This window comes from Sinocyclocheilus anshuiensis, unplaced genomic scaffold (assembly GCF_001515605.1).
Source record: "Sinocyclocheilus anshuiensis isolate Anshui unplaced genomic scaffold, SAMN03320099.WGS_v1.1 scaffold1045, whole genome shotgun sequence".
NCBI classification, from domain to species: domain Eukaryota; kingdom Metazoa; phylum Chordata; class Actinopteri; order Cypriniformes; family Cyprinidae; genus Sinocyclocheilus; species Sinocyclocheilus anshuiensis.
This window is the reverse complement of record NW_015555799.1, coordinates 584,246-601,152: the sequence shown is the minus strand read 5'-3', so window position 1 is coordinate 601,152 and position 16,907 is coordinate 584,246. Positions and strand designations below refer to the sequence as shown.

At 38.2% G+C, this 16,907-nt stretch overlaps 1 protein-coding gene across 1 annotated transcript; it reads left to right on the top strand.

Moving 5' to 3' along the window:
* Positions 1-5,052: 5,052 nt before the first annotated feature.
* lhx3 (LIM homeobox 3) lies at positions 5,053-14,860 on the top strand. Its single transcript, XM_016469051.1, has 6 exons — positions 5,053-5,410; positions 10,499-10,670; positions 10,769-10,971; positions 12,217-12,368; positions 13,364-13,535; positions 14,206-14,860. Exons 1-6 carry the CDS (start codon positions 5,341-5,343, stop codon positions 14,631-14,633), a joined length of 1,197 nt encoding a protein of 398 aa, XP_016324537.1. The 5' UTR covers positions 5,053-5,340; the 3' UTR covers positions 14,634-14,860.
* The last annotated feature ends 2,047 nt before the right edge of the window (positions 14,861-16,907 follow it).

The window sequence follows — 16,907 nt, the reverse complement described above, 5'->3', positions numbered from 1 at the left end:
TTCTGATTGTTATCAGTGTTGAAAACGGTTGTGCTGCCAAATATTTTTGTGGAAACCGTGATACATTTTATTTTTCTGGATTCTTTGATAAATAGAAGTTCAAAAGAACAGCATTTATTTGAAATAGAGTATAAATGTCTTTACTGTCACTTTTGATCAGTTTAATGCATTTTTGCTGAAAAAAGGTATACATTTACTGAACCCAAACTTTTGAACAGAAGTGTATGCTTTCAAAACAAAACAAAAACAGCAGATTTGACCTAATATCATGAATATGCAAAGAATAAAATTAATTAACCCACCAAAAAATTGTTTGGGAAAAAAGATAAATATCAGACTGACACACTCATGAATGAGCTGGTATCACTGCTGACTCTGTTTAACAGGGTTGTGCACCACAGCTAATCACATTCAGACAGTTACAGTAGGACACTAGTGAACAAAAAGCTCAATGGTGTTACCCGTCCAGACCCGCTGACCCTCTGAATGGTCAGCACACTCGGGCGGCGGTTGGGCAGTCAGGAACGCGTGGACCAGAGTCAAAACAAAACAAAAACAGCAGATTTGACCTAATATCATGAATATGCAAAGAATAAAATTAATTAACCCACCAAAAAATTGTTTGGGAAAAAAGATAAATATCAGACTGACACACTCATGAATGAGCTGGTATCACTGCTGACTCTGTTTAACAGGGTTGTGCACCACAGCTAATCACATTCAGACAGTTACAGTAGGACACTAGTGAACAAAAAGCTCAATGGTGTCACCCGTCCAGACCCGCTGACCCTCTGAATGGTCAGCACAATATCACTTAATAAAATTACGGTATTTAACTGTAAATTTAAGTTAAAACCGTAAAACCTAAAATGTTGCTACCGTATTTTTTACGGTAAAGTTCCGGCAACCACAGCTGCCGTTTTTTTACCGTAAATTTTACGGATTTTTTTTTTACAGTGTACTTACTTTGCACAAATATTGAAGTTGCATGTTATATACTGAAAAATATTAGTTGGATAAACAATTTTCCCTTAGAAATTGTGGGTAAATTTGACATATTATTACAAGGAGACATTAAATTTTGGAGTAGAAAAACTGAATTAATATCATGTATCATGATTTTCTTTTAAAGCGTACCCCAAAAAAATCTTAATCAAAATCAAAATTTTACAATGTAGGATTTACTTTAAACCAATTTTCACTCAGAAATTGCTATAAATTATACAAATAATTACAAAGTAATTATTTATGGTGGGTCACGCTCCCTCAAAACTTGCGACATCTGTGGCATTCTGCTGTGTGATAAAACTGCACATTTTAGAGTGGCCTTTTATTGTGGCCAGCCTAAGGCACACCTGTGCAATAATCATGCTGTCTAATCAGCATCTTGATATGCCACACCTGTGAGGTGGATGGATTATCTCGGCAAAGGAGAAGTGCTCACTAACACAGATTTAGACAGATTTGTGAACAATATTTGAGAGAAATAGGCCTTTTGTGTACATAGAAAAAGTCTTAGATCTTTGAGTTCAGCTCATGAAAAATGGGGGCAAAAATAAAAGTGTTGCGTTTATAATTTTGTTCAGTGTATATACAGTATATTATGGAAGTCAATGGCTACCAGCAACTGTTTGATTACCAACATTCTTCAAAATATCTTCTTTTGTGTTAAACAGAAGCAAGAAACTCATATAGGTTTGGAACAACTTAAGGGTGAGTAAATGATGACAGAATTTTTATTTTTGGATAAACTATCAATTTTGGGTGAACTATCAACATGATTAAATTGGAGTTGAATTGTGTATGTTTTAAGAAAAAAGCATCCGTCTGTAGTATAAAGAAAGTTTAAGCAGTGTTTAAGTTTACAGTGACTAATATGCACACAGCAATAATTATAGTCAGGATTTTTCTGGAGATTGTTCTGCTCTTGTTTTTTCTGTAATAGTTTCATGGCTGTTGGCAGCTCTTACCGTCGCTATGTTTCTGTGCGTGTGCTGTTCCTCAAGCATACTGTAAATTCATAACTATCCTGCAATCAATATCCACATGCAGTAATGTGCCGTTTACGTATGCAAAGAAGCTCCACGCCTCACTTTGAATTTACAGAGCAAATCAGGCTTTTCTTAGCAAACTCGTTAATCTTGCTTAGGATATTTAGAGCGCATATACATTAGTGAAGTAAAGGAAGGGAAATCATCATATTTCAGATCTGCCTTTCAATACTCACAGGTCATCATTACAGATTATTAACTTGATTTGTGGTCTGTGCTTCCGTGCACCTGCTGTTTTATATCCACCCCTCTGGCACATTCATTTTCAGCACTATTATATGATGATGCATTTCAAAATATTAGCAGATTTAGAATAGATAATATCTTGGACAGAATTTAAGACTTACAACAACACTAGATGAGAGCGAGTGTGTGTGTTATGAAGAGGCAAGAGATGCTGAAGGACTCCAGGTTGCCATCTTTATGTATGCGAGTGGATTTAGTTTATATTGCTCATAAACCCAGCATGACTGAATAGTGTGCTTGCTGCCTGTGGTATGAACGAAATTTGCAAATCACACAGCCACTAAATTCCTGGCCTTGCTTTTAAAGGAATAGGTCACCAAAAATGAAAATGTGCTTAAAATGTGCTCACCCACAGGCCATCTAAGATGTAGATTTAGAGTAGTTTTTTTTTTTTTTATAAGATTTGGAGAAATGTAGCATTCCATCACTTGCTCACCAATGGATCCTCTGCAGTGAATGGGTGCCGTCAGAATGAGAGTCCAAAAAGCTGATAAAAACATCACAATAATCCATAAGTAATACACACCATTCCAGTCCATCAATGAACATCTTGTGAAGCCAAAAGCTGCGTGTTTGTAAGAAACAAAACCATCATTAAGACATTTTAACTTTAAATCAGGGGTCTCCAAACTGGAGATGGGCTGGTGTCCTGCAGAGTTTAGCTCCAACTTGCCTCAACACACCTTCCTGGAAGTTTCTAGTATGCCTAGTAAGACCTTTATTAGCTGGTTCAGGTGTGTTTAATTAGGGTTGGAGCAAAACTCTGCAGGGCACCGGCCCTCTTTGGAGACCCCTGCTTTAAACTGTTGCTTCTGGTCAAAATACATAATCTATAATAATGCTTAATCCATAATAAAAAAAAAATTAGAGCTGTTTTGGGTTGATTTGGCTTGAAAACGATGCTTGTTCTTTGCAGATTTCTCTCCTGATTCAGACCAGACCACTTTTTAAATGGAGGAAGTGTTATAATGGATTATGGACTTGTCTTTTATCAATGGTTTGAAATTAATAACAACTTGATGGATTTGTTTCTTACAAACATGCCGCTTTTGGCTTCACAAGATATTAATTTATGGACTGGAGTGGTGTGGATTATTGTGATGTTTTTATAAGCTCTTGGACTCTCATTCTGACGGCACCCATTCACTGCAGAGGATCCACTGGTGAGCAAGTGATGTGATGCTACATTTCTCCAAATCATATAAAGAAACAAACTCATCTACATCTTGGATGGCCTGAGGGTGAGGACATTTTCAACCAATTTTTATTTTTGGGTGAAGTATGCCTTTAAAAGATGCACAGCAGAAACTACAGTCGATGGCATGGCTTTGGTTTATTTGGAATATGATGCATCCACTTTCATCTGGTCCTGTTCCTCCAGATGACTCTATCTCCCGACGGTCCTCACAAAGAGACGTCTGTGCAGACCATTGATGTTCACAGCCCTTAAATGCACAATCATTTAAAAAAGCTGGACGTTCCACTCCAGAATAATATATAGTTTTGATCTGCTATGTGCTCTTCACAACACAAGGATCTTCAAGTGTCTCTCACTGATCTCAGAGGACGTGCTGTTTCCTGCATGTGTGCGATGAGCTGAAGCTCTGCCACCAGGCCGCTGGAGCAAATGCCACAGAGCTCTATTAAAGCCTAATTGAAATGGCCCTGTAAGTGGGCCCCAGGTGCATTAACGCTTTAGCAATTTACTGAAATCAAGTGAAACGAGAGGCACAACACAGACACAATAGCTGAGATGCTCAGACTTGGTAGAGACGGATTGAGGGAGTGTATTGGTAGGGTGCATCTGAGTTTCTGTGTGTGTCAATGGGATGGTTGTGTGTGTGTGTGTGTGTGTGTGTGTGTGGTGGGTCATAGATGCCACCAAAAGACAATTTAAAAAGTGACCAACTGATCATTTAATATTACATTATCAACTATTGTTATACCATCATTTTCTGATCTCATGTCTGATATGACCATTTAAAATATATTTTAATTTGATCTGTAATACAGGAACTGATCTCTCATATACAGATATTTTTACATGCATGTCTTCTGGTGTATCATGCGGTACCTTTTTTTCATTATTTTCTCAATAATATGTATAAACTTGTTATTTATGTATTTATCCATTCATTCATTTTTATTTATATATTGTTTTTTTATGTCATTTTTGCTTTACATTTGAATAATTTAGAATAATCATAATTTAGACAGACAGACAGTTGTAGGGACGTTATTTTTGGTTACTTTTAATTTTAAAGATAAATCCTTTTGTGCCGACCTTGTTGAACGAAACTTAAGTAGACAGACAGACAGATTAGATAGATAGATAGATAGATAGATAGATAGATAGATAGATAGATAGATAGATAGATCTAATTTTACTCATCATAATTTGACCTTCCAAGAACGTGACAGGGATCATTTTGTTTGATAATCTTATAAGAACTTCAACAGAACGCTCTTTAATTATAATTCTTAAATTTCATTTGTCATGGCCTAAAATTAACGTACCTGAATCGTCACTGGAAACAGAAATTGTTCGCTGCCTGTCCGCCTATCCCGAGATGTTTTTTATCTTTAGTCAGTCTCTGGCCGTCACATGGACACGTTCCGTTTGAGATGCTCGGGAGGAACGTTTGATTCGGACACACACGTGTGGAGGCGGGGTGGGTGGGGACGTTGGTCGGTGTGTTCACGCCTCTGTAGGAACTCCTTCAGCACCGCGGACAGAGACACACACTCACACACACACAGAGCCGTGACGCGCTCCGATCCTGCGCTTTTGTGATGCTAAACAACTGCAGGTCATCAGGATTCCTCCTCCCTCCGACCTCCAGAACAACACAGCGACTCAATCTAGACATTTGAAAAGTTGTTAAAGCCCCGAAACACCGAGGGACCGTGCATTCATTATCTGTGCATTATTTTGTTGGGCAGCTCATTTTTCCACTGCTTTTAAACAGTCATAGATTGTTTTTCGTTTTCCTTTACCATACATATTTTGATCTACTGGTAGTTTATATTCATTTTCGTCATAATGTTGTTAGAACGTCCAGGATCAAGCTGTCAAAATGCTGGAAATTACAACAGATACAGCTCGAGTCAAGGTAAGAGGGCTATTTCTCTACAGCATTTTAACGCAGATTCCTTTGAGCTGTTTAGCATGGATATTGTTTGGAAAATTGACAAGCTCCCAATTAGCTGTGAAACGTCATCAAAAACACAAGAGCAAAAATCCGCCGTAAATAATTACAAAATAAACTATTAAAGCCTGTAATATGTATGATAAACGCGCAATAGACGGCCTGTTTGAGTGGAAATTGTAATTGCATTTTTATCCTTTACTCAAACAGAGAAATGTTAGTGTTTTCATACACTAAAAAATGTAATTTAATTATTAACTTGATAAGTACAGCCTAATGTCACTGGGGATCCTATAAGACCTTTATAGAATTTTATTCCCGGCTTCTTTAAATGTAAGAAGTGTTTTATAAATACATTATTAAACTTTTTAACGCCAAAGAACCGTAACATTCAGCTCAAGAACTCTGAAGGTGTTATGGATGGTTGAACCCTATGAACCCTTCTGAAGAGTGTATGGTTACCCCGATCTCATGAAAGTGCGTTTCAATAGCACGATTTTCTGTTTCTATTTGGCGTACTATTTATACGCAGAAATTTACTTTGGCGTGCATATGATACGCGATGGTTAGGTTTAGGGGTGTGGGGTAGGTGCGTATTATATGTACGCCAAACTGTATGTCATATGCACGCCAACAAATTGCGAATCATATGCACGCAAAAACTGCGTATTATATGCACGTCAAACACGTGCGTATCACATGCACGCCAAAGTCAATTTCTGCGTAAAAATAGCACGCCAAATAGAAACAGAAAATCGCGCTATTTATACGCATTTTCATCATTCACATACACCTTATATTGATAGTCTTGAAAAAGTTGTCTTTTTCGACAAACTAACGACTGTTCCTGCTCCGAACATTCGCCCGTCGGACGCCGTATGAATTTGTAATAAGCAACGTGGAACAGATGTAAAGCGCGAGAGGTCACGGTTGTCATGAGAGACCTACGAACGGACAGTCTCCATCCACGCGCCCTTTAAACAGACCAGCAGGTATCGGGTTCCCCTCAACAGGTGCAGCACCTGAACCAGAGGAGACCCGGTTTAGGGCTGTTGGAGAGTTAAACTGATAGTATAAGACATATTTATGTTTTTTCAACACATTCTGTTTTTGAGAGGAGAGAGGTTTGGAGAGAGGTTTTCTTTAACAGTTTTAAACACTATTTAACGATTGTCATGTTACACATATGTTGATAACTATTTATTACTAAGGTTACAGTACGTAGCCTAAGTATTAGCTGCTCTTCAAAGTAATTACACGGTAACTACAAGTTGTTAATTATGTTACTCGCTAAAATCATTACAGTAGTCTGTTGTACAGGTAAATTTCAGAGATTATTATATAAATGGTCCACTTACAGGTCTGATATATAAGCAGCAAAATTATCACTGTAAAATATATTAGTCACTTTTTTATATTAATAATAATTCATTTATTTATTTATTAATTAAAATAAAATAGAAATTATGCCGCTATAGCTGTAGTGGTGTCCAAATTATGTGGTCAAAAATATTTCCGCCCCGCCTTCAGACGCGAGATTTTGTTACATCAAAGATGAACAGGTCAATATGACATAAAAATGATGAAGCTGAAAGTAAGGAGGAACACTGCAGCACCTTTCGCCGATATATGTGCTTTATAACGTGTGGAAATCCAGGCAAATGTGGCATTGATTTTGAGTTTATCATGCAGCGGCCGCAGTGGCACTAAAGCTGATTTCCCCAGACACAGCAGATCAGTGTCAATAACATTCATCTGGAGCTTGAGCAGCTCGATCAGCATTTCACACAACTGTCCTCTCTTTCCTACAGCAAACAGCTGTCTGACCCAAATCAATGTAGAGAAATGGAATGATCTGGATTTAGTTCACAGTTTATGTGCATCTCAAAAGGACATTCATTTTCCGCTTTGAAGAAGCAAAAGCCTTACGCCAAACTACAGGTTGATACAAAGCGCACTGTTTAGAAGCATGCATTTCTGTTTCTGTTGTTTGTGTTCACACCAGGTGAAATACTTTCTATAAATGGACACTGTAATCATTAATTCGTTTTGAAATTTGCATTAGGCCTATTTAAGTTTAGTACTATCTGTTTGCATCAGTCTCAAGATTTCTTGTCTACTAAAAGCAGATGCAGTTGTATCATTCAGTTGAGCATAAAAAAGGAAGAAGAAGAAAAACGACGACAAGCGTAGAAATTGTTTTATTTAAATGACGCCAATTTCATCCTGTAATGTCTGTCGGAAATAATTCAGACACTAATATGTACTCCCGTGAGACTTGTAACTTTTAAGTAAACAGCTGTTTCGATGTGCAAAATTTATGAATGCATTTTCTCGTTAGAAACACAAGCGTCACAACGCATTTTACTCTTTCTAGTGCATTCTTTATCTATTGCAGCTGTAGTGGCTGTATTTTGCCAGTGGCTTTATTTGCTTTACGCACTGCTGCAGGGTGTATTTTAAATAGTTAAGATCCATATCAAGATGGAGATTTGTCAGGTGCGCATGTTCATGCGTTGGAAACACAGTCGCCATCATTCACAACTAATTGTTGCCCATCATGGGAACAGCTGAAGGCATCATATGACACATTTATGGCACATAGCGTGAAAAACATTTGTGAGTAGAAGTTACGTCTCTAACGCAGAACTACTAAAAGGACTATGTGGACGTTAGCACAGGAACGCCGTCTTGTCTAGGTGATGTTCATCTGTTTTATCAGTCACCAGAGTAACGGGGCGCGTTTCTATTGCGCATCAAGTGCCACAAGACGCAGAAAGTGTGGATCTGTCTATGACACGCGCGCGTCTTCTGTCAACTCTCAGATAGTTATTATCGCACGCGTTTTGTCATTCTTTAACGGAATAATGAAAATGGAGCAGAACGAGGCTCGGGATTCGCCGAAAGAGCCGTCCTCTCATCATATGCTCTTGGCTTTACTCACGCAGAGAGAGGAGTTACGGAAAGGTACAGCCGACATCAGAGCACGGAGTCTTGCAGTTGAATGTTTGATTTCACTTCAGATCTAGAAAACTATGAAGCACCGCAGTATTAGTCTGTTCTTGCGTGAGCTGCACATTTGCTGAAAGCTTGCAATTTAATTATCATTGCATTTAAAAAATGCAGTTTTAAGGGAGCTCTTCTTTTTAATGCTCTTTGTGTTTAATAGATGTAACTGCGTATCTGATTTGTTAATGTGGAGTAGATCTTTTCTCAACAGAATTCATATTTCTCCTGCACGTGAAACGCTTTTTGCGCTGGAGAATAGGTCTACTCTGGATTAGGAATGATTTTGTTTCTGTGGGATTAAATCTTAAACAGCGGCTCACAACAACATATGTCCGCGTCTTCCTGTTTCCACAATTGTTTTCTTTTCAAATATTTCTAATGTTGGACTTTGACGCGCATGAATGATATCAAGGTGCAAAATCGGTGTTTGATTTGTTCTCGGCTATCTATAGATGGAACGTCCTTGGTGTACAAATACATTTTAGAAAACGAAAAACATTACAGTGAGTGTTGAGAGTTAATGACAGTTGCCCAGAAACAGTTCTGAGTGAAGGCTGCAGGGGGACAGAAACTATTTCAGAAGCTACTGTTTGAACGAAAAAAAAGTGGAGGTTTCTGTCCTTTATAGACTAATAGAGCTGCTGTTGGCAGATTGAATAATTGATAGGTACTTGTGCACCTGTTCATGACGTGTGTGTTGATGTCAGAGAAGCAGCTACACGCTCAAAGACACTTGATTCGCCAGATACAACGCGCTGCGGCCTTACTGCGCTGTTATTATGGCTAACAAGAACATCTCGAGGAGAGAGTGGTTAGTGGTTTCATTTCATTTCAATCAGAATATGACCAGATGTGATACAGTAAAAAAAGATGTAATCAGAGGTGTGTTTTCTGGATATTTGTGAAAGTTATATGGTTACAGCTCTTATTAGGGTTTGCGAAATTTAGCATTTGCTTATTAACATGACCTCATGAAAACTGCTGTTTTGGAGACAACAACGTTAATAATAATAATAATAATAATAATAATAATAATAAATGTGTTGTATTTATTGTTATATTTATTCATGCTCTTGATTTCATTTGATGTGCTTTATGTATCTGTGTGTAATGAAAAGGTTGTTGCCTTTTATTCGAGTTTTTTTTTTAAGCTTTTTATACGAAGACAGACTTTAGATTTACATCAGTGAACACATTAAAGTGAACGTTCTCAGTTTTACGTTGTTAAAGAGAATGATTACTTTAATAAGAGCTCGTCGCTTTACTGGAGTAGTTTACTGTGACCTTGAGTTGCATTGTGATTTATCATGAAACTGTGCTCATATGCTGTAATATTGTATAATAACACAGTACATATTTAATTATTATTATTCATTTAATAACAACAACAAATCAACAACAATACAGTACATATCGAATTATTAATCAAATAATAATTATAATAATATGTATTACGCTAAAATGATCTTTACCACTTATAAAAGTTACATGTGTCGTTTAATTCCATCTATTTCTTGTCATTTGATCGCTCTTTAGTTTTGATTTTGCTGCTATTTGGATACTAAACAGAATAATGATCATTTCCAAGTGAAGGCTAAGGTGATTTTTTTAAGGTGTTTTTTTTTTATGCATAAAACGGAAGGTACAGCCATATGGTGTTGGAAATATTATCGCGATGAAATTATGTGCTTTGGTGTTTTGCTGAAAGCAGAACTTTTCTCTTCGATCCTCCAATATGGCGTATTTGTCATAATACAACTAGACAAAAAATAATGACTTGTGTTGTTATTTGTGGATATTAATGGATATGTGTTCAGTAAGTAAAACCACATTACCCGGTCAGGGCAACATATAGCCGTCATCTGTTAAATGTTTATATATATATATATATACTTTTTTTAATATATATATATATAAATAGCGTTGTTGTTGCTGTTCTTGTTTTTGTTTGTTCTGTTCTTGTTGTTATTGGGGGAAACGGTTCATGATGCTCTGATAGAGTATTTTAGATGTTAACCGCTTTCTTGTATTTTCTACTTGTAGATATTCCGGTTTGCGCGGGCTGTAACCAGCACATCGTGGATCGTTTCATCCTGAAGGTTTTAGATCGACACTGGCACAGCAAATGTCTGAAATGCAACGACTGCCAGTCTCAGCTGGCCGACAAATGCTTCAGTCGAGGCGACGGTGTCTACTGCAAAGACGACTTCTTCAAGTGAGTCCTTCATGTTTCAGCACATATATAGTTTCATATCGTTCACACCCACGCTTCGGGTGCCAACTGACCGGTATTTGCCTGTATTTTGCCCCCAGGAGATTCGGGACCAAGTGCGCCGCGTGTCAGCAGGGCATCCCGCCGACACAGGTGGTCCGGAGGGCGCAGGATTTCGTGTATCACCTGCACTGCTTCGCCTGTATCGTCTGTAAGAGGCAGCTGGCCACAGGTGACGAGTATTACCTGATGGAGGACAGTCGACTGGTGTGTAAAGCCGATTATGAGACCGCCAAACAGAGAGGTACATGGCATGCACATATCATCGTTTTTTTTAAGAACATGTGTTTGTTTTTAAAAGAGAAAATCAGAGAAATTAGTTCAAACGCTGTTTTGTTTGAGCAAGCGCAGTTCCCAAAGTCTTAATTGTTTTACTTCTTTTATTCGATGACCTCACATTGATTGGCCGCTTTCAACTCTGAGCTTAATCTCGCTGGTCATGGGCTCGTCCATAAACATTTGACCCGGCTCAGGTAATTGCGAACTCGCCAGCCTCCAAATCGATAAGTGCCAACGCCATACAGAAGCGTTCTAATGAGCGCTGAACACACGCGCTAGAGCTGATCTATGGAGTCAGAGAGACACAATCTGCATTCGGGGCCATTTTCAGCCAGATTCAGCGCTTTAATACTGCACAAATCAGACTGCCTAGTGATTTATTTGGAAATGAAGTTTGGAAAGGCCCTTAGTGTCATCCACTGAGTAGATGAACCCACGTTACACTGCACATCAATGGATATGTGCATTCTGAGCGTTCAATAAAGGTGTTTCAGTCGAATAGAATAGAATAGAATAGAATAGAATAGACATTTAAAAATAAAGTCTCAAAGGGGGTTTTCGCAGCGATGCCGCAGAAGGACAATTTTTGATTCCCCCAAAAAACAGTTCTTAAAATGTTTTCCTTTTTTCTTAGTGTGAAGAGAGAGAGACTATTTCTTCATTTGAATAATCGAAAAACCTTCCACAACTAAAGAACCGTTTGCGCAATGGAAAAGTTCCGTAAAGATTCGTCATGGAACCATCGCTGAAATTTAAAAAAAAAAAAAACTTTTTAGGCCTAAAGAATAGAATAGAATAGAATAGAATAGAATAGAATAGAATAGAATAGAATCGATGATAAAAACGTGCATAAATCTCGAAATAAGAATAAATTCTAATGTCTAATAAGAAATAAATTCGCGTTGTTAAATTAAGATGTTTCTTATATTACAGAGACGGAACGGTCGTTGTGAATTATTTAGGAACGGGGTCTGGAAGAGACCCTGAGCGTCATTCATTGAGCAGATAAACTTACATTACACTGAATAGCTGCATTCTAAATGTTTAATTCGGACCTTCAGTGCCTTAGAAAACAGAATAGAATAATTTAAGAAGCGTATTACGCCTTAACGGTGCCGTCTCAATTAGCATAAATATATAGCCTATAGTTGTAGAATAATAAATAAATAAATTCGTTTGTGTAAATCAAAATGTGTTTCTTATATTACAGAGGCGGATTCGACAGCAAAACGCCCGCGCACAACAATCACCGCCAAACAGCTGGAGACGCTGAAGAACGCGTATAACAACTCACCGAAACCCGCGCGACACGTACGGGAGCAGCTGTCCTCAGAGACCGGCCTGGACATGCGGGTGGTGCAGGTAACATCTACATAGCCTATTGTATATATTACACCTACTACAGCTCTTTCTCAGTCCATTCAGATCCAGTGCATGAGCACAACAGAACTACACCGCGAAAACGCCCGGTTATTTATCTCACCCTTAAAATGTAACTTATAGTCGTTTCGTGATATGTAATAAATGTTACCACACGAAACACATTTGTTTAGGTGAACTGACAATGGAGTTGAAATTAAGACACTAAATGAAAAATATTCATTAATAATACTAAAGAAAAAAAACATCTCGCAAATGGGAAAACACGCGTAGCCCAGCTGACTATAATATAGGCTACTATTCAATTATAATATTCATGTAATATATTCATTATGTATTATTCCGTTATGTTTTACGCTATTATTCACACAAGAAAATGCCTTACTCGTGTCATTATAACCTTTATTGTTTTATGTATTCAAGTGTCATATATTTCATACAGTTGTTGTATTATACCCTGTTATTTATAGTGCCTCATGCACTCGTGTCATTAGCCTGTAACCTTTTATTATTTCATGCAGAAGATTTTCTACTATTTTTTTTTAAAGACAGCGGCTCGACTGACTTGCATGAAATACTGTCTCGATTTCTTGTAAAGTCGAACGCAGTGAGTGTCACTGAATCATGCAGAAAATGTACAGATTATATTCATGCGTCACACTGAAAATTTTAACGCTTATTTCCTTTCTGCTTCCGTTTTGATAAATGCGTGCGTAAATTTATCCAGTATGTCATTATGTTGCTTCGCTTGTACATGTATTGATGTTAATTAGGCTATATGAAAAACAAATAATAATAACGGAAGAAAAATCGAAACATTGAGGAATGGGTTTTAGTTTTTATATTATTTTTATGTTAAAAAAAGGCTCATGTCAGATAGAAATAGCTTTGTACTTTTTTACTACAACTTTTTACAGTGGTGCCTCAATTTTTTCTATGATCAGGTAGGTGTGAACCTAACCCACGTCTCTGCACAGGTCTGGTTTCAGAACAGAAGAGCAAAGGAGAAAAGACTGAAAAAAGATGCAGGTAGGCAGAGATGGGGTCAGTACTTCAGAAACATGAAGAGGTCACGTGGCAGCTCCAAATCAGACAAAGACAGCACTCAGGAGGAGGGCATGGACAGCGATGCTGAGGTCTCTTTCACAGGTATGTTTGCTCCAAGATAACTGAGTAAATAAATAAGAATAAACTGCACAAATATAACTACTGTGTGATATAGTATCAAATACAAACTTTAAGATCAGTGGTTCTCTGAACCAAGGACCTCATTCATCACCCCTAAGTGTTCATGAATGATTTTAAATTTTTTATTTTTTTGCTTTGACTCATATGTTGCAATGTCAAAGCCAGTTAATTTGATTTAAGGCATAGAACTGTTTATTGAGTAATTTTCTGAAAAGCCTGTTTAGAAAATAATTGGGAAAAGTGAGAGTTTAGACATATTGCATGCCAGTTTTTCAGTGAGATTTTTGGTCGTAATTCTGGTGTCCATCACAAAGAGCCACACTCTTAAAAATAAAGGTTCTAAAAGGAGGTTTTCGCAGCAATGCCACAGAAGAACCATTTTGGGTTCCCCAAAGAATCTTTTAGAGATCAGTTTTTAAAAGAACCTTAAGAACATTTTTATAGAGCCTTTTCTCCAATGGAAAGTTATCATGGATTCTATAAAGTTTTTAAGTTTCTTCATGGAACCATCAATGCCAATAAAGAACCTTCATTTTTAAGAGTGCATTTATGTTGAACATAACTGAATTGTTGTGTTATGAACAATCTACCACTCACTTTAAGTTTTCCCTTCGCCATGTTCTATGCACAGACGAGCCGCCCATGTCAGAGCTGGGTCACTCCAACGGCATTTACAGCAGTCTGAGTGAAAGCTCTCCGTCTCTGAGTCGTCAGGGCGGAGGTCATCCACCCTTCCCGCTGGAGCACGGCGCCATCATCCCCTCGCAGGAGCAGTACCACGACATCCAAGCCAGCAGCCCCTACAGCCTCCCGCAGTCTCCAGGCTCACTACAGGCTCTTCCCAGACACCAGCCCCTCATCTCCAACCTGGTCTATCCAGAGTCTGGCCTGCCCATGGTAGGTCAGAGTGGAGGCCAGAACATGACTCCGGGGGTTCGCATGATGGGCGGGGGAAACGGGCCGAGCTCTGATTTGTCCACGGGAAGCAGCGGTGGGTACCCGGACTTCCCTGCAAGCCCGGCGTCCTGGTTGGATGAAGTGGATCATGCCCAGTTCTGATAGTTTTGAAGATGCACATTTGGAAAGAGACCTAGAGCAGATCTCCACTAGTGGACAGGGATTACAGAAAGGATGAACGTTGTATCTTCTCTATTAATGGCAGAAGAGTTGGAAATCAATTAGCGATGGACCTAAGACTTGACCTGAAAAGTCTCGGCTTTGGACTTCTGTTTGGTTCTACAAGGACACAACATTGAGAGGAGAGCTTTCACCAACTTTTTCCATACCTAGACCATAACTTTTAATTATACGATGATGAAAATAATTGATTTTCTTCTTGAAAATGAGAATTCAAGTCAGTTACAGTACACCAAGAAAGATGAAATCATCCATCATTGCTGTTCCTGATGTGTATGTGATATCACCAGTTTTGGTCAAAGTGTCTGGTCGTTGCCAAATTGTCTATTTACATTATATAACATTTTATCAATGTGGAGTCTTTATTTTTATACAACCTTCTTGGACAATATGATCACAGAGACTTTGTATGTTTCACAACAGGGATAGACAAGTTGTTGTTGTTGTTGTTGTCTCTTTCTATTCAGTAGGAGTTCCTCTATGCATTTGTGTGTTTTAAGACGTGTCTTGTTCATTTCACTCTGTTGGAAACATTTGGCTGAGAGGCGCCGTGGCTCCTGTATGTGTTATGTGAAAAAAAATGTTTTATGTCTTATTTATTCTCTCTGATGATGGTAAAGTGATAAAGGTCTTTAATAAATTTGTCAGAGAAATCCTCAAGTAGCCATCGCTTCCTGGCAGAGATCTTTAACGCTGTGGGCTTGTATTTTTTAATTCTTCATTTGCTAATAGGATGCAGATTTCTGTACCGTTTATAGCCTCTCATTGTTCTGCGCGCTCTAAAAACGGAGGAGCGGCCATCTGATCCGGGAAGGTTTCTCCAGTGGCTCGTTGCAGCGAGGGGGTTAGAACGGGCTTGGATATTTATTTCTTTTTTTTTCCGAGATTAATCACATCGATCTTATATCAGGGCAAAGATAATGGACCCAGATCTAGCTGAGTCGGCGAATCGCCGGTCTGGCTTGTGACCAAAGGCATATCTAGAGTTCAACGCCTCTTTAGCAGAGAAATCCGATGCGGACGCCGCTGCAACACGTCGATTTGGAGATAAGCGTGCCATGTTGACCCGACGGGACAGAAATATTCAATCCAGCTTGTCAGAGTTCGGTTTGATTACTATTTCAAAGTTCGACTCAATTACACAGATGAAATTCTGTGAGAGGCTGTTTGTATTTTAGTAGATATAACGGTGTAACGAACGATGCACCCCAAATGCATATATATATGGATACCAGATATGGGCAGTATTTTAAATAAATGTATTTAATTACTTTTGAGTATTTTGTACTTTGTATTTTGCTGGACAAAAAAAAATCAAATGTAATTTGTAATTAAATACTTTCAGAGACAGTATTTTGAATTTGAAATACTTCAAATACTTAATCAAGTAGGTCATTTTATTCTCAGATAATACAATATTATGCACCTGTGTTAATAGTAGGCTATATAGCCTATCACAGTTTTTGGCTGGATGCAAGTGAATCATATGACATAATTTTGGATCCATTGGCGGAGTCTTATAGGTTTAGTTCACCCAAAGATGAAACTTCTGTTGTTAATTACTCACCCTTGTGTCGTTCCACTCCCGTAAGACCTTCGTAGTTCGTTCATCTTCGGAACAAAAATTAAGATATTTTGATGAAATCCGAGAGCTTCCTGTCCCTTTACAGTCAGTCATGCAACTTACACATTCAAGGTCCAGAACGGTAGGAAAGACAATCCATGTCATTAAAGGGGTCATATGACATTGCTAAAAAATAAAATTATTTAGTGTATTTGGTTTAATGAAATGTGTTTATGCGGTTTAAGGTTCAAAAAACACATTATTTTCCACACACTGTACATTATTGTTTCTCCTCTATGCCCCGCCTTTCTGAAAAGAGTCGATTTTTACAAAGCTCATTGTTCTGAAAAGCAAGGTGTGTTCTGATTGGCCAGCAATCTAGTGCGTTGTGATTGGCCGAATTCCTCAAGCGTGTGACGGAAAACCCCTTGCCATACTGTGATGCTATGTCTGGGGCCACGAGACAAAACCAATAAAAACCCATTATAAACAAGGCATTTGTTGCATCCAGTGGGGACATAATTAATGATTATAATGACTTATACTGTCTTTTTAAGCGTTGCGTTGCATCGCGCCGCGTAAACATAAAACCATGTCTGCATTTGTGATCGGAGAAATGACAAACAACAAGC